The sequence below is a fragment of the Agelaius phoeniceus genome, chromosome 7 (genome assembly GCF_051311805.1).
Source record: "Agelaius phoeniceus isolate bAgePho1 chromosome 7, bAgePho1.hap1, whole genome shotgun sequence".
NCBI classification, from domain to species: Eukaryota; Metazoa; Chordata; class Aves; order Passeriformes; family Icteridae; genus Agelaius; species Agelaius phoeniceus.
In genome coordinates, this window is record NC_135271.1 from 50,404,455 (window position 1) to 50,422,064 (window position 17,610).

Here is a 17,610-nt window from a genome sequence, read left to right on the forward strand (position 1 = left end):
CATGGCCACAGCTGGGACTCCATGGGCTGGGAGGGATTTCCCAGCTTCAGTATTTCTGGGGATTCTGTGCAATAAAAATTAAAGGGTGGGAAAAGAAAGCTGAAGTAAGTGGGACAGAAGTAGATCACCCTTTAAGGAAGGAAGGATTCCTGCACTTCCACTGCTCTGTGGGTGCTTGTGGGTCACTGGAGCCACTTGGGGTAAACACTGCAGAGCACAGAGACCACAGAGCTGTTTGCAGCAGCTGTTGGGCTCTAGGGCTCCACTAATTAGCTCTAATGTAGATGCAGCCTATTTCTTCCAAAAAGCTTCACTTTAGGAAATAGCTTTTGTTACGTAAGGAACAGACGGTTTGTAATCAGAGCTCTTCCACAACATCGCAGTATTGATTTTGGAAACATTCCATATCACTAAAAGGGTCTCTCTGGGCCAGGTTCCCGAGCCAGCGTGTAGCTCTGTCTCCAGGGGTTTCCAGGTGAACTCAGCCCGAATCACAGCCAGATCCTGTGGATGGAGTCCAAAGTCTTGGACTGGGTTGTTTTTATTTGCTTTGCAAAGCTTCTCAAATGAAGCGTTGGTTCTGATTTCAGAGTGATTCTGAACACAGGCCCCTCCTCCAGGATTAGATTTGCATGTGCTATCAGGTCTCAGTCTGTATCCCAGGATATAAAATTAGGCTACTTCCTTGCCACACCTAAGTGTTCACCTAGTTAGCAGCTATTTTTTGAGCAGGTTCCTGATTGTGTGTGCAGGTATATGTCCAGTCTTGTAAAAAGCGAAACACCTTGTTTTCTAACCCCTGCTCCTTGAGTCTTTGGCCAGGGAGTGGAAGGAAGAGCATGGGTAAGGTGCCAGCATTGGGAGCAAGTTGAACTGGCAGACTGTCTGTTCCAATATCCACATTAAAAATGAGGGGAATGAAGGATATATAAAAAAAGGGAAACAGCTATAAATTAACTGTATCTGACAAGTGCATTTCTTTCTAGTGGCAGTAATTGGCTCACAGTCATTGTATTGTGTGCCTGGTTGATGGCTGATATTAACCCCCGCCAGCAGTGAAAGCAAGAGTGACTATCTGAGAAGTTTAAGCTAAAACAATATTGGCACAAGAACACAAAAGTGTGGAAAACATCCTGCACACATTAGTCAGTGATCAGGCTGGGGACCAGGCTTCCCACTCCTTCCCGTGGGACAGGAGGGAATTGAAATACTTTCATCTAGAACTTGATAAATACATTGCGATGTGTGTATGCTGGGAAAGCTCAAAGTACCTGTTGAGATTGGAGTTTCTTTGTATTCCTGTTAGTCCTTAGATACAGTTCTTGGGATTACAGCCATCCCTGTCTGCAGTGTTGCCTCGTTGCCAGAGACATGCTACTGTCTGTGGCAAGACTATTGCTATTGAAATTCCAAGAGGGATTTACACAGAGGACTTTTCCCCTTATCATCTGTAAGTGGGAGGGTAATGAAGCAGCAGAAAAAGAAGTGGTTAGGCTAAAATCGAAACACTCGACACTAGACATTCGAAAGAGGAGCTAAAACGGTTTGTTCCTTGTGGGACAGAGTTCACAGCAGTGGTTCCATCCTCTAAAGCAGGGTGGGAATATCTTGGTGTCTGGGTGCAGAAGGCAGATGAAGCAGTTGGAAGCAGTAGGACCAAGAGGAGGAATGAGGATAGGATACCTATTTTCTGCTCTGTTTCTCCTTTATTTTTGTGCCTGACAAGTGCCACAGCCACTTTTGGGCATGGGAGCCGAGCTGGTTGCCTGTGCTGGAGCGTGGGAAGGACTTTCCCCATATGGTGAAGTGCTGCTTGGCTTCCACTTATGGCACGGGGGGGTTGGGGGTTTAAATCCTGCATGCAGGATGTTCCATGGCTGTGGGGTGACTCTGTGAGCTGGGTGGATATCGCAGGTTGTGCTCCTGTGCTTGGCTGGAGAGGTGGTCTTGGATAATGACTTTAATTGCAGTGCCTGCCTTGTGTTTGAGAGCCCAGAGTGACTGGGGAGGTTCCAGGGCAGGCTCTGGAGAGTGGACGTGTCCGTGCTGTGTCAGCCCTGGTGGGACCCTCTGGAGCCCTTCCTTGGGCTGTGTTGGGTTGTTCCCACCAGAGATCTGCCCCGCAGGGGAAGCATCTCCAGCTTGGCTTGGGTTAAGCTTTAATCAGTTCCTTTCCAGCTACTTCAGTTGCTCTGGCCTGACATCCCATGTAACATTAACTACTCCCGGCCTCTCAAAGGCACACGAGAGACAGCTTGCTAGATGACCTGCTTAACAGGGTGCTAATTGGGCTCTTTTCTGGTTACATCCCCTTTTCTGGTTAGTTGGCCGCTTCCTGCACTGACACACCCTGAAACTGCGGGTAACAGACCAGTAGGGCTTTAAAGGCTGAAAGTGCCCCAGTCAGAGCTTAACCCAGGCCTTGCTGCTGGGCCACCGTGGCCACCTTATGAGTAGTCCTTCGAGAGGGATGAGAGCTGGGTTGGAGGCAGCTGAGGGTGGGACTGCAGCTCTTTGGAGGGGCAGGACTCAGCTCAGCCCGGAGGGACATCAGTCTGCGCCTCTCATCGTCCCAAACTCACCTGAGGAGCTTTGGGAAGGAAGGAATTAGACAATGCTCCTGCGCCAATGGCAGGTTATGCAAACCATAGTGGAGATGATTATAAGTTTTCTATTTTTAAGCCTTGCATGGAGTGACTCACTTTATTAGACGTGTTCGTTTGCAATGGAATGCGAAGCGCCCGGATTCCATGGTAATGGCCTCGTAAGGCACACGGGTATCCAACATAACAGATTGGGTTTCTCCTCCCGGGGTGTCTCAGAGCCTGTCTGATGGCAGCGCGGGGCGGCTCACGCTGCTGCGGGCGCAGCTCTGCAGCCTCCATCCATCTGTGCCTCTGCTTCTGCTGCAGTACCCATCCTGCTCCATCCTCCTGGCCCCGGGGCTGAGCTCCCTGCCATTCCCCTTCCCTCATTCCTTTCATTCTTTCCCCAGGCCTTGGCCATGGGCTGCTCGTATCCAGCCTGTACCTGGCGGTTGTGGCACTCCCCTTTCAGCCGCCTGCTGCCTCGGGTGGGAGTGGGTTGCACAAGTCCCAAGAACATCCAGGCAATGGTCTGGCAGCTGGCTGGGCCGGGCATTACGGGAAGGAGGAAGGCAAGTCCCTCCCAGGAGCTGTGCCAGCCTGCTGAGGGCTGCAGGTGACAGAGGTCTGCCGTGTGGGATGTGCTGTGCAGAGGCATCTGCTGAGGATGGCTGTTGAAATCTCTTCTTTGAAACCCAGGCTGTAAGTGGTGCCTTGTAGGGCTTTTTTGGGGTTGAAGCAGTGTCAGGAGTGCGTTGACTGCTGAAGTGGAGCCCTTGCCTTTGACACAGCAGGTCCAGGGTCTGATACCTGGGGAGGGTCACCTGGGGACCTCACCAAGGCAGGAGCTGGTCACCAGCCTGGGTCTGGAGTGGGAGACTCCTCTGGAAGTGGCTATTCCATGTTGCTGTGCTCCAAGTGAGTGTGACTGATGGTTAAGGAATGCACCAAGGACTTCCTACTGTGACTAGGGTTTGTATTAACTTTTGGAAATTGAAAGCAGGAACTTGTGCTGATAAATCTTTTGTGTAGTTTCCATTTTCTGTAGACTGCTCTCCCCGCCCCTTTGTGTCCTTTCAAGTTTAAAGCCTGTTTCTTCTTATCATGAATCCTTTAATAGCAGTTTGAGCTCACGTCCCTCTGAATCTTCACCAGTGCTCAGCTGTTCCTGAGAACTGTTCCCTGGGGATATTGAACTCCTTGGACAGATCACTCCATGCAGTAGCTACTCCCTGTGACGTGCTCCTGGCTCTTCCCACGCCAGCCAAGGGCTCCTGCTCCTGCCACAGCTTGTTCTAGAGCCTGTCAGGGACCTCAGCCCACCCTCCAGGTGAGGCCATGGGTCCAAAGGTGCCATTTATGGCTTCTATTGAAATCAAGGGTAAGGCTTAACATGCAGATTTAGTGTGTCAGATGGCTCTGACAGCACTGAAACACTCTGAGCCAATTTTAAAGGTGATTCAGAATATTTGCGTGATGGAAAGATGACATTTCTGACTGTAGCGCTTCTCATGCTGGTTGCTATTATAATTTTCATTAAAGTAAAATCCCATTTCTGTCACAAGCTATTGATCTCAGCTTGGAAGAGAGGCAGGTTTCAGTACCTGCTCCCAGCAGAGGAGGGGTTTGTGAGCGTGGGCTCTTCCCTGGTGCAGCCTGTGGGAACCACATGGGCTGCATTCCTTCCCCTTTCATCTGCACTGGGGTGGATCCTGCCCAAAGCTGGCAGCAGCCTTCCTCAGCCATGTGGGACAGAGCTGGGGCAAAAACCCAGTGTCTGACCAGAGCCTCTCCTTTGCCTGTGGCTTGTGGCCACCAGGCAGCGTTCAGGTCATCTTCCTTTCCAGAGGAGACCTTGTGAGCCACTTGCTGCCTGCAGAGCCGTTCCTTTGGGAACAGCCAGAGCTGAGCCGTGCCCTGGCAGAGCCTGGAGCAGCCTGGTGCCAGCAGTGCCCGGGCCCTGCCCACCTGCAGTGCCCTGAGCTCACCCAGCCTCATCCAAACACATCCTCAGAAATGCAGGCTCGTGTTTGCCGGGATGCAATTGAGCTGTTCCAGGTGTAAAAGCGCCGTCTGGCTGGAATGCCTGTCTGCCTTTGTGCTAGAGTGGCTTATGCTAAGCCCTATTTTCCTTTCTCTCCTGGATAAGCTCCTCTTAGGGATGGTGAGCAAGATTGATGTGGCAATTTGAGCAGCTGGTCTGCTGGGAGAGTTCCTTCTCCTTCAGGGAGAATTGCCTGTAATCGGCTCCGGCTCTGAGGAGAGCTAATGCAACACGCCCCGGGGCCAGGCAAGGAGTGGGGAGCCCTGAGGCCAGAAATCCTCTTGCAGAGGGCCATCGAGTGCCTTTCTGGGTGTTAGAGATGCTACCTGCAGGATGAAAGTGGGAAAGCTGTGCGCTGTGGCATGTCTAATGTCCCTTCAGCTGGAACAGCTGGACCGGGCTGGGCTCAGGTGACAATCGCTGAGCCTCTCAGTCAGTGGTTAGTGTACCTTGTGCAAATCCCATGGAAAGGAATGCTGTAGCTGGCTGGTGTGTCCCTGGTGTCCCAAATGAAGTCCCAGGAGAGGTCCAAGCCAGGGGATGAGAAGCAGGGCTGAGGGGTGTCTGTGCTTGCAGGAACCCTGTTCTGAGCAGGGATTGTGCTTCAGCCTCACCCTTCCTCCTGAGCTCATACAGCATGGAAAGGGCATGCTTCCCTTTGTCTTCCTGCAAGCCAGCATCTCTGCAGATATGTGACATGGCTCCCTGGAAGATGCTGATTTGTTCCTTTTCAGCTCCCTGCATTGTTGTGTTCTGGCACAGGTGCTTGGAGGGCTCCAGGCTCTCAGAGACACTCCTTTGCTGCTGCACGAGGGCTGTGGAGGTACTCCAGTACTGCCACCAGCCTTCCTTGGGCAGCAGAGCTGTCATTCCTGCCTCCTGGCAGCCTCGGGCACAGCTGAGTGTCCTGCAGTGCTGCCTGGGGTGTGCAGTGCTCCTGTCACCATCTGTGTGCTGTGGCTGCAGGCAGTGGGAGTGACGCCTGAGCTCCTTCAGTGTGGGGATGGCCACGGGAATGTCCCAGCTGCTCTTCAGCTCCTGTGCTCTCCTCCTGTGCTCTCCTGGATGTTCCAGCTGCTCTTCAGCTCCTGTGCTCTCCTCCTGTGCTCTCCTGGATGTTCCAGCTGCTCTTCAGCTCCTCTGCTCTCCTGGATGTTCCAGCTGCTCTTCAGCTCCTGTGCTCTCCTGAATGTCCCAGCTGCTCTTCAGCTCCTGTGCTCTCCTCCTGTGCTCTCCTGGATGTTCCAGCTGCTCTTCAGCTCCTGTGCTCTCCTGGATGTTCCTGCTGCTCTTCCAATTTCTGTGCTCTCCTGCATTCCACCTTGTGATCCAACTTAGTGACTGTCCATAGTCTTCCTCTCTGTTTTTATGGAGTGTTTAAGGTGTTGTTGTGTGTTATGGAGTGCTGTAGTGTTTAAGGCCAGACCTCCACAGTAAATTCCCTCCCAGGAGCTTTCTTTGCTGGGGTTTGTCTGTCTCTTTTCTCTTTCACTCCCTGTCATGGCTCAAAGGAAAGATGAAGCTGATCTTTTCTTTGCAGCCATAGTAAGAAGTAAATGGAAAACGTGATACGGGAAAGGCAGTCATGGTGGGAGTCTCCAAGAGCATAAATGCCCCTCTTTGGAAAAACTTGTGGGAAGCTGCAAGTCTTGGCCTTCCGTACACGATCCCTTACACAGTTTGTACACTCAGCAGCTCTGCATCAAATGCCTGCCCCAGAAATTGTGTGGGGAATTTCCCCCATGCTCAGTGTGCTGCAGGCAAAGTGCTCAGGGAATGAGGTCAAGCTTTGGCTTGGGAGGGACTTCAGAACTCCTGTCATTCCGTGGGCAGGGACACCTTCCACTGTCCCAGGGGAAGGTGGGGCTTTACATAGCCCCAGTGTCCAACCTGGACTGGGGCACTGCTAGGGATCCAGGGGCAGCCACATCTGCTCTGGGCACCTGTGCCACCCTCCCAACCAGGAATTCCTTCCTTTGAGGCATTCCAGCCTGGGAGCATGTTTCCATGTCTGCCATGGGGAGCTGGCTCCCTGCTGCTGGCCCAGGGCCGCTCCCCATGCCTGGTGAGAGCGCTGGTGCTGCGGTGCTGGCGCAGGGCTGCACACACGGTCTGCCCCTGCTTTGAGCCTTGGTGGTGCTGAATCAGTGTCTGGGGACTGCTGGGGAGTGTGGCCAGGCCAGGGTGTCCCGGGGAGTCCTGGTGCTGGCCCCAGGTGGGAGAGATGCTGTCCCTGGCGTGCTCCAGCCCCGGGAGCACGGGGCGGGCTGGGCCTGTTTAACATTCCGCTCAGCCCCGTGCGCATTTGTCATTCAGGATCCGAACACTGGGTCTATTAAGAACTTGCCTGACCCACATAGGGCTGGTCTCAAGCCCTCTGAGCTGGGTGCAGAGTGCCACTCGGTGCTGTCCCTGTGTGCACTGCTGCTGCTGCTCGCTGCGGGCCCCGCTCCTGCTGCACCCGGGTAGGACGGGCTGGGCTGGGGCAGCTCCTGCCCGCACGGCAGCAGGGCTGCAGCAGGGTGTGAGTGATGGGACGGGCAGGCAGCTGCAGGAGGTGGCGAGGAGCCCAGCCGGTCCCTGTGCTGCTGGGGTGAGGGTTGGTGGCACTGTCACTGCAGACAGGCTGTTCCTGCTCTGTCCTTCCGTGGCATTGGCAGTGCCTGTCACGCTCAGGGTCACTGTGGGGTGTGTCTGTCTGCTCTGATCTCAATCCTCTTTCATCCTGCAGCTTTCTCAGCAGACACCAGAGCGCTCCGGCTTGCCTCTGTCTAGACTTTGTTTAGAAGTTACTAATATTGCAGTGAAAATCTCTAATTAAGATATTGCTACCCTAAATTTCAACTTGTCACAACATTGTTATTAGTTTCTTCAAGTGGTTTCTTCTGTGTGTACCAGATCCTGACATGGTAAAACTGCCAATTAATTTTTATCTTCTTTTCTTCCAGTAAAAAATGGCATTTCAGAAGGCAGTGAAAGGAACTGCTCTCATTGGAGGAGGTGCCATAGCAACAGTTTTTGGCCTCTCTCAATTTTCTCAGCATAGAAACAAACACGTAAGTATTAATTATGATTTTTGATAAAATAGGGAACTTAAAATCTGTCACAGCATATGTCAGGCTTGTACAAATAGTTTTAAAAAATGACCTTTGGCTGCCACTGGGGGCTTTACATAGTTGGAGGAGGAGTGGGAAGACCTGCTGAAGTAAAGTGCTGTCTGCACAGTGTTTTCAAGCTGAGAGGCTGGAATTGAAACCACCAGCACTACCTGTGAACATCCCAGGCTCAGCACAGAGCTGGTGCCAGCTCCTGCTGGGTTCCTCGGGCTGGGGACAGGATGTGTGTGCCAAGGCAGGGGTAGGGCAGGCTCCTGCTGCCTCTGGTGGGTACAGCCCAGCCCTCGGTCCCTGCAGGGCTGTGGCCCAGCTGAGGGGGCATGGACAGGGTCAGCTCCCCCAGCAGGGCAGGCTGGTGCTGCAGCCCTGCCTCAGCAAAGCAGCACATCCCATGTCAGTCTGTGCACTGCATCTTGCTGCTGGAGAAAACAGATTTCCCTGGATATCTGCTCCTCCCAGCAGGGCTGGAGGGGCTGTGCTCTTGAGCTCCCTTATTCACCATTGCACCATGGACTTGCTAGGGCTGGCAAATTCCTCTGAGACTCCCAGTCCAACCATTCCCCCAACACTGCCAAGGCCACCATGACCCCCCGTCCACAATGGTCTTTAAATCCCATTTCTGGCTGTTTCTATGGGGAGGAGGAGGACCAGCTGGGAATGAGATGAGTCATGTCTGGGGAGCCAAGCTGGAAGTGGATAAGGCAGGATTCTTATGGCTTCAGATACTGTTGCAGAAAATAAACCCCAGCATTTCAAGTGAGCCCCCATCGGGCTGCCTGCCTTGCTCCGAGCTGGTAATGTTCTCTCCAGAGTCTCTGTCCCAGGGTTTTACAGCCTGGCTTCATTACTGGCAGAAATGGCACCTTTTAGGACTGCTAAATAAGAGGAGTTGGGAGGGAAAAGTCACCTGCAGAGCTCACTTGTTGCATCTTGTCTGCAGTACTCCAGAATTCAGGGAGTTCCTCTTTTTCTGGGGATGGATGGCTGCTCTGAACTTCCAGAGACAGATTAAACCCCAGAGTTTTACAGAGCATGCCCATGGAGTCAAAATCACAGAACCACCTGTGCTTTTATCCCAACTAATTTTTCTGTCCACACACATCTGCTGGCATTTTGAGTCACATTTATGCAACTGGAATTGAATCACAGAATCCCAGAACAGTAGGGGTTGGAAGGAGCCTTAAAGCTCCTGTCATTCTAGCCCTGCCCCATCCCTGGAGGTGTCTCAGGCCAGGCTGGACGGGGCTTGGAGCACCCTGGACAGTGGGAGGTGTCCCTGCCCATGGTACTGGATGAGCTTTAAGGTCCCTTCCCACCCAAAACACTCTGGAATTCTGTGATTTGGCCTCAGACACTCAGACACCTGCACGGCCCAGGTGGCACAGTGAGCCTTTGCTGGCTGCTCCACCAGCACTTCCAGCACTGATGGGGACACAGAGTTGGACACAGATGCTCCTGCTTCCTGGCTGCATTGCTGCATTCTGGTTTTGGACCTTGATTTAATGCATCAGCCTCCACAGGCTGGTGCCAGATGTGAGATGGGTGTTCTTGGCCATGCCAAGTTCAGCTGGAGACCACTGCTGGCTTTTCCTTGCCCTCTCCCCTCATGACCACTGAGGGGAAAGGCAGTGCTTTGGTTTGGAGTTGCAGGATTCTGCTGTCCTTTCCCAGCCCTGCTCTTCCTGGTGTGTGAGCACACTGTTGGTCAGTAGGAATGGCTCAGCAAGGTGAATCCAACAGTGTGATAATATGATAATGCATCAGGGCCTGCTTTGGGGAGTTCTAATTGCTGTATTTTTTTGTTTAAATGAGTAAGGATGATGAATTTGACTCTGCAACCTACCTGGAGATTTACAGTAGCAAATTAACGAGAGCACTGGATTATGGATTACTAGATCACTTTATAACTTGATGATTAAATTCAAACTGCCAAACTAAATTCCTCTCACTAAGAGCGTAATCAAAACCATTCAGGGAACTCTTGCCTGAGAAATTGTAGATATAAACAGCAATTGCTTATTTCAGTAAACACACTTGTTCACTGCCAAACTAATCATGTTACTGCAGATGGAATCCCTGTGTGCAGCTTTTCTTCACTCCCCCATTTAATTGACAGCAAGATGCATCATATCTATATCAATTCCTGGTACTAATCACTCTGCTTATATTCCAGGGCTAATCTCCACACTCTGGCTATGGCAGGGGCTGGATGCTGGGACTCTGCTCTGGGCTCTGCTAGGAGCCATTTGTTGTAAATAATGGGTTTAAAAGCAAACCTAGACATGGAGTCAAACCCACCTGATGCCAGTATTTCTTGAACTCCAAATCTCTTTTTTCTGGTGTTATTTTCCTGAAGTTGGGTAGCATGATTGGAAACTTCTCAGAAAATGTACTGCACAGTAAATTTGGAGGGAATTTTCCCTCTCCAGAGCTCGTGGAAGTCGATCACGTGTCGCTGAGCTTGATCAGCCAAAACACGTGCAAGATAGGGTGTTCTTAGTGTTCCCAATTTCCTGCTTGTCACTGCTGTCTGGCAGTGCCAGGGTGGCCTTTAAGGTCCCTTCCAACCCAAACCCTCCTGGGATTCTATTACATGCTTTTACTGCACTTTGGGGATATAAAAGTTTCATGGCAGTGCTGGAGCCGACAGGGCCGGCGAGAGAGCAGGGCAAGAGGCAGGAGGACCTGGGGATGGGCACAGTTCTGTGGCCAGGAGAGTAACGTGGCAGCTGAGTTTCTTTGAAGCTCCCAATCTTTCCAGCAGCCTCCCCCCAGCCCCAGCAGTGCCTCAGCAGCTGCAGGCCGTGGCTGGGGGCTCTGTGTGAGGGCTGCTGTGCCTGTGAGCCCCGGGCAAGGAGCAGAGTTTGCTGCCTCTGCAGCTGGGCACAGCTGGGCACTGCAGCTCCTGGGTGCCCTGCATGGGCTGGGGGACAGAGCTGATCCTGCAGGGATCACTACACTTGGGGAAAGATGGGATTTCTTACAACTCTAATTTGTTCTTTCTTGTCCCCAGTCCCTCTCCAGCTCTCCTGGAGCCCCTTCGGGCCCTGGAGGGGGCTCTGAGCTCTGCCTGGAGCCTTCCCTTCTCCAGGGGAGCATTCCCAGCTCTCCCAGCCTGGCCCCAGAGCAGAGGGACTGCAGCCCTGCAGCAGCTCCAGGACCTCATTAGATCCTCAGCATGAAATGGAGGACTCTGTCTCCAGCCCCACCTTCCCCAGGGATTGCATTGTACCACACAGGCAGTGACAGTGGCTGCTGCTGTCCCGAGGGATTTTCGTCAGCTCCTTTAGTCAGCATTATAGTCAGTATCATCCCTGATTGCAGGGTGAACCTGCCCATTCATTATCTTTGGAATATGCACTTCTTTGAGTCATGGCTACTAGTTTTTAGATTTTATTTTCAGCTCTATAGCAGAGAGAGGGACACAGAACTAATGCATTTAAATCATGATACTGCTGAGGAATGAGCAAATAATTTTGAACAAAAATATTTAGGCTGCATGCACCATATAATCTGAACTGAGGCTTTTTGTGCTTGGCTGGAAAGGAGTTTCTGTGGTTTGTCACTTGAATTTTTATTAGTCTGCTCTTTCCTGTCTGGGAGATCTGGGCAGAAGCTATTCTGCATAGTTAAGTCTGCCATTTGGCCTGGAGACTGCGCCTAAATTAGGTCTTAAATTAGGGTTAAACGGGTTTTTCTGGTGTTCAAAGTGTTTATAATTTTCAAGAAAGTCTGGAAATGTTTAGAATTCAGTTTAAGTTGATGTTAACAGCAGAGAGCCTTCAGAGACTGCTCAAACCCTTCCCGCTTGAGCCATGGTCCCTGGTAGGTGGCTGAGCCTCAGCCCTTCTCTCCACAGTCACTGCACACAGCAGCATTGGCTCTGGGAATATCAGCCCAAAGAGATCCCCAGGGCCCTTCCAGGAAAATGGGAACTTGTCTGGAAACTGCCACCTTGTTAAGCTTTGTCACTTTAAAGTTGTATTTTAGCGTGCTGTAGGACATAAACTGCATTGTTTAGAAGTTTCTCAAAAAGGAGGTGAAATTAGAGTTTCTTTGGTGCTTCAGGGCACTGTGTTTGACAATCCCATCACTCCTGAACCTCATTAAACTTGAGCTTGGATTAATGCCACTGCATGAGATGTGAAATGTACACTCAGCTCTGGTGAATGTTTTGGTGGAGAGTCCAGAGCCAGTGTGTCTGTTTATTAAAATGCTTCCTTTGTAGTGTTTATTAAAATAATAACAGTATCCTGTAGCATTTGAGAGTTCCTAGAAGTAATGAATACAGGTAGTAACACTTGAGTGCAGTGTTACGTTGGGGTGGGCAAGGTGAGGTAAAGGTGTGGTTTCCCTTCGTGGATTTAGTACTGTTTGCTCCTCAGTGTTTAATAGGACACGATTGTGAAAAGCGGGGGCAGTGGCTGGGAATAAGCGAGTTTTGCTGTGTGGTTGTAGGAAAGCCTGTGCCTTGGGGGTGTCTGTGCCCATGGGTGTGTGTGTGTGTGTGTGCAGAGCACAGCCGGGGCCTCACGGGCTGTGTTCACCTTTGCAGGGTGCCTTGGTGCAGGTGCAGGCTGCAGAAGCTGTTCCAGCGAGGAAGGAGCACCTCCCCACGAGAGAGCAGCAGCTGGTGGCCCTGCAGAGCGGCGGCGAGTTCGACGTGCTCGTCATCGGCGGGGGCGCCACGGGCTGCGGCTGTGCCCTGGATGCGGCCACCCGAGGTGAGGGGCTGGCTTCCCCTGCACGCTCCTCTGGGGCTGCAGCAGACTCTCCGAGGGGCTTTTCTGAAGCACTCAGAGGTACAGGGCTGGTTATGCTGGCTGGGAAAGCTCTGCTCTCAGAAGGACCCTGAGGAAGGTCATGTAGCTATGATATTTTCTGAAAAATCCTTTCTTTAGGATTTTTTGTCCTGAGAAGCCGAGAGGCCTCAGGAACAAAATGTAACCAATGGTTATCTGCTGCTGTGGAATGCAATAGGTGCAGCTGGGATTGGGCTCATGTGGTTGTTTCTAATTCATGGCCAATCACAGCCCAGCTGGCTCAGACTCTCTGTCCGAGACAGAAGCTTTGTTACTCATTCTTTCCTATTCTATTCTTAGCCAGCCTTATGATGGAATCCTTTCTTCCATCCTTTTAGTATAGTTTTAATATAACATATATCATAAAATAATCAATCAGCCTTGTGAAACATGGAGTCAGATCCTTGTCTCTCCCCTCACCCTGGGACCCCTGTGAACACCACCACAAGGTCATAGAGCACAGTCTCCCCACCTCTGGGGACCTGGCCAGAGCAGGGAGCCCTGAAGCTCTCAGGCTCTCTAACCTGGTCCTGTACCTCAGAAACAGAGGCAAAACCCCAGGAGAGCCTTTCAGTTTGAGCTGGGAAACGCTCATCCAGCAGGTGTGGTAATAGGAAATGGATAAAGCAGTAGGGACTGAGCACAGGGAGATAAGTCCAAACTCCAGCCTGGTTGTTATATTTAATAACATGGGACAAAGATCTTCTCACTTCTGCCTCTGCTGTGCTTTGGCAGAAAATGCAGTTGCAAAGCAGACAGAAATTATTACAGTTAATCTCTGTTTATCCTTTTCTTGGGTGTACTGGTTATATCAGTAGGTCTCTGAGGTGTGAAATATTCACAGGCATTTGGTTAATGAGTTGTGTCTCGTTGCTGTTCATTCATGGAACTTGCTCTTTTATCCTGTTTGCTTCGCTTAACAACAAATTTTGCTTTTCGTGTGTTTGATAAATCTTCACCAAATTATTTCTGATTGTGTCCATTAATCTTCAGTCACATTCGACAAAAATAAATTGCTCTGATCTTTCTAAGTTACCAGTAATAATTAGATTTTTTTAAGCACATAAAAGTTTTGGGACAGCAGTAGATGTTAAAATCTCAGTGTTTGTACTGCTGAGGGCCCTCGAGTGCTGTGTCCAGTTCTGGGTCCCTCATGACAAAAGGACTTGGAGGGGCTGGAGCTGGACTCAGTGGTCCTGGAGGTCTTTTCCAGCCCCAGGGATTCAGTGGTTAAGGCTGATCAGGCTGTTGCCTGTGTTTGTCAGAATTCCAGGCGGGCACCTCTGAGGCAAACTCCAAGTAAGCAGAGCTGCCAGTTGTCTCCCTCTCTGGAATGCCACTTAAATGGTTGCTGAAGAGGTTTAGAGCTCCCTGCTGCAAAGGGTTAAAAGTGTCCATGGAGCCCCTCTGTTCCTGCCATGCATCCAAGCTGTCATTTCCCTGGGGAGCGTGCCCCCGTAATGTGCAGTAATGCCTTTCCATTGTGAAATACCCAGCTTTTAATGTGCTGCTGTTTAAGTTCTGCTTTGACTTTTCCCTCAGGAAGAAGGCTAAAATTTTTCATTACAATATAGACAGTGCACTACACTTTGAATACAAATTTATCCATGTACAGAGTAATTTTTCTTGTGATTGTCTCTACCCTAGAGAAGTGTCTTTAATGAATTACATACAAATTGTGTAATTTAAGAAGTTAATTTGGTTTTCTGGTAACACAGGACTAAAAACAGCCCTTCTAGAAAGAGATGATTTCTCATCGGGGACCAGCAGCAGGAGCACTAAATTGATCCATGGTGGGGTGAGGTACCTCCAGAAGGCCATCATGAAGTTGGATTTCGAGCAGGTAATTTTTTGTGCTGGTTGTTCAGCAAGAATTGCTGGTAGACACTTCACTGTCCCAGTCAGAGCTGAGTGTCCTTTTGAGCTTCTCAGTGCTGGATTCCAGGGTTGTGTTCCACAGCCACTGTGCATGGGAAGTGTCTTCTCTGAGGGAGCTTTGATGGGCAGTGTCACTGCCAGGCCTTGCAGGCTGTGGGTTTTGGGAAAGGCAGGCAGAGACAGGGCTGATCTCAGAACAAAAAGAGCTTGAAATAAAATAAAATTAAAAGAGACAGGCAGTGTCATGAACTGGGGGGAGGAGTGGCTGTCCTGTTCTGGAATGGGGAGAGAAAAGATGGTAAATGAGTGATTTAGTTTGGAATGGGGGAAGAATATTGTAAATGAGCTACTTATTTTGGAATAAGGGAATAAAAGATGGTAAATGAGTGATTTATTTTGGCATGGGGAAAGGAAATATGGTAAATGAGTGAGAGTTTATAAATGCTTTTGTGCATTCTTGTGTGGGTGGAAGCCTGATATTCCTGTTTTGAGGAATCACATTGTCTTTCTATTGGAGCCTCTCAAAGTATGTTTTAGTGGTTGAAATGCTGCTGCAGGAATGGTGACTTTTCAGGGGAAATATCCAAACCCTGCAGTTATCCGCACAGAGAAACCCTCCTTTTCTGCCAAAGAACAACTGGACATTGACTGGTTTGGAGAAGAACCCTTCTGCATTTGCAGCTTGGAGTTCAGATGGGACTGAGCTGTGGGAAGTGGCGTGGAGCTGTGCTGTGGGATCAGTCCTGTGCCTCCTGCCCCTTGTTAGGGCAACGTGGCTTGTTGAGTTTATGTTCAAATGAAACATTATGCAGTTGTGCTGCCAAAACACCAAGATGAAACTACCAAAGCTTTATTTTATTGGGGATCCTTTCCCTTAACCTTTGGGTTTCTCAGCAGTGACAATGGTGGGAGGTGTTGATATTTGGATAAAGTCTGTTATTGAGTGTTTGCCCTGGTGCCAGGGCTGGCTGCTGTGGCACCAACCCTGGCTGGTGTTTGGCAGTGCAGGATGGTGAAGGAGGCTCTGGAGGAGGGTGGCTGCTGTGGCACTGACCCTGGCTGGTGTTTGGCAGTGCAGGATGGTGAGGGAGGGCTGGAGGAGGGTGGCACTGACCCTGGCTGGTGTTTGGCAGTGCAGGATGGTGAGGGAGGGCTGGAGGAGGGTGGCACTGACCCTGGCTGGTGTTTGCAGTACAGGATGGTGAGGGAGGCTCTGGAGGAGGGTGGGTGCTGTGGCACTGACCCTGGCTGGTGTTTGCAGTGCAGGATGGTGAGGGAGGGCTGGAGGAGGGTGGCACTGACCCTGGCTGGTGTTTGCAGTACAGGATGGTGAGGGAGGCTCTGGAGGAGGGTGGGTGCTGTGGCACTGACCCTGGCTGGTGTTTGCAGTGCAGGATGGTGAGGGAGGGCTGGAGGAGGGTGGCACTGACCCTGGCTGGTGTTTGCAGTGCAGGATGGTGAAGGAGGCTCTGGAGGAGGGTGGGTGCTGTGGCACTGACCCTGGCTGGTGTTTGGCAGTGCAGGATGGTGAGGGAGGGCTGGAGGAGGGTGGGTGCTGTGGCACTGACCCTGGCTGGTGTTTTGCAGTACAGGATGGTGAGGGAGGCTCTGATGGAGGGTGGGTGCTGTGGCACTGACCCTGGCTGGTGTTTTGCAGTACAGGATGGTGAAGGAGGCTCTGGAGGAGCGTGCACACCTGCTGCAGAGCGCGCCCCACCTCTCAGGTGCGCTGCCCATCATGCTCCCCATCTACAAGTAAGCTCTGCTGTGCCTTCTCTCCTTTACCTTGGCTTCTCACAAGCAAAGCCTGGCCTGGGAGGGGTTTCTTAAAGCTGTCCTGGGGGAAGTTCTCGTGTGCCCAGCCAGCAGTCACTGCTTTGGGGGGCACGTCCTGGAGTGCAGCCCTTCCAGCACCCCAGCAGGGACAGCTGCAAAGAGCTCTCATTGCCAGGATGTATTTGCTATTCTTTCAGTGCACCCTTGTCCCCCCCAGTGTTCCCAGCACAGTGCTGTTCAGTCCCTGTGGGCACAGGGCAGTTGGCTGTGCACAGAACAGATTCCTCCTCCTCTGAGGAAGACACTCAGTGCTTTGGGTTGGGTTTTCAGCCTGTAAGAGCAGTTACTCACTGGAACAGGCTGCTTAGAGCTGGGAGGTTTTGCTGAAGGAACTTAATTTTATTAAGATCATTCCTGTTTTTATTATTCCTGTCCTAGTCTGAGGGGCTTGTAAGAGCTGGAGCTTGAGTAGGCCAGTGGCTGCCTGCATATATTGTGGTCCTGTTTGTGCAGGAGGCCTTAGACCATGCCTTGGGGGAATCCTCTCAGCCTGCACACCCAGCTCCAGTATCTCACACAGAGGCACAACAGCCCCGTTTAGATCCTGATTTTAGAGCAAATAAATCCTTGAACGTGCTTGACTCACCACAGGGAGTAGCTCAGTTGAAAACAGTGGCAAACAGCAGCTAAGTCTGGAGTATTTACATTGTCTTGTTACCATGAGCTTGTAATGCTGAACAAGGTGGAGCTGCTGTAAGAACATTCTGTGTTGCTCACGGTGTTCTGAATTGCAGTACCGGAGTGTGCACGCACTTGTAAACGCTTCATTTGTCTCTTTTCTCACTTGCTGGTGCTGTTTCCCCCAGGTGGTGGCAGCTGCCCTACTACTGGATCGGGATCAAGCTCTATGACCTGGTGGCAGGCAGCCAGTGCCTGAAGAGCAGCTATGTCCTGACCAAGACGCGGGCCCTGGAGCTGTTCCCCATGCTGCGCAGGGACAAGCTGGTGGGAGCCATTGTCTACTATGACGGTGCGTGGCCTCTCTGCCTGCTGGGGGCTCCTGGGCTTTGCCTTTGGGCTTCAGACACAAGTGGGGGCCTGGAGGCTGTACCCTGGCTCTCTGCAGCTTGCCTCTTAATCGTTAGTTTGGGAGATAAGTCGTGTTTTAACAGCAGCAACTTCCTAGATGTGGGAGAAAATGCAATGGCTTTTCTTGGGTGTAGAACAGTGTGAAAGCGTTCTGGTGGAGATGTGGTTTCTGACCTTTTGGCAGCAGAAGGTCTTCACACAAGGTGGATTATAAAGGGAGTTTTTCCCTTTGTAGAACTGCATTTAGAGCAATTCATCTGCTCATCAAAGGGGCTCTGGACTGGGAAGAGCCCTGGAAACACACTGGACTCCAGTGGGGT

At 51.2% G+C, this 17,610-nt stretch overlaps 1 protein-coding gene across 2 annotated transcripts in view; it reads left to right on the forward strand.

Annotated features, from left to right (window-relative positions):
• GPD2 (glycerol-3-phosphate dehydrogenase 2) overlaps positions 1 to 17,610 on the forward strand; it is a 49,749-nt gene that overhangs the window by 2,406 nt on the left and 29,733 nt on the right. The window contains exons 1-6 of one of the 2 annotated variants that reach the window (XM_077181805.1): positions 7,007 to 7,094; positions 7,578 to 7,685; positions 12,301 to 12,469; positions 14,266 to 14,390; positions 16,083 to 16,180; positions 17,068 to 17,231. In XM_077181805.1, coding sequence (XP_077037920.1) covers positions 7,584 to 7,685; positions 12,301 to 12,469; positions 14,266 to 14,390; positions 16,083 to 16,180; positions 17,068 to 17,231 — 658 coding nt within the window. In that variant the 5' untranslated portion in view covers positions 7,007 to 7,094; positions 7,578 to 7,583. Of the gene's footprint in view, positions 1 to 7,006; positions 7,095 to 7,577; positions 7,686 to 12,300; positions 12,470 to 14,265; positions 14,391 to 16,082; positions 16,181 to 17,067; positions 17,232 to 17,610 lie in introns of those variants that run through there. The other variant, XM_077181804.1, reaches the window with a different exon arrangement.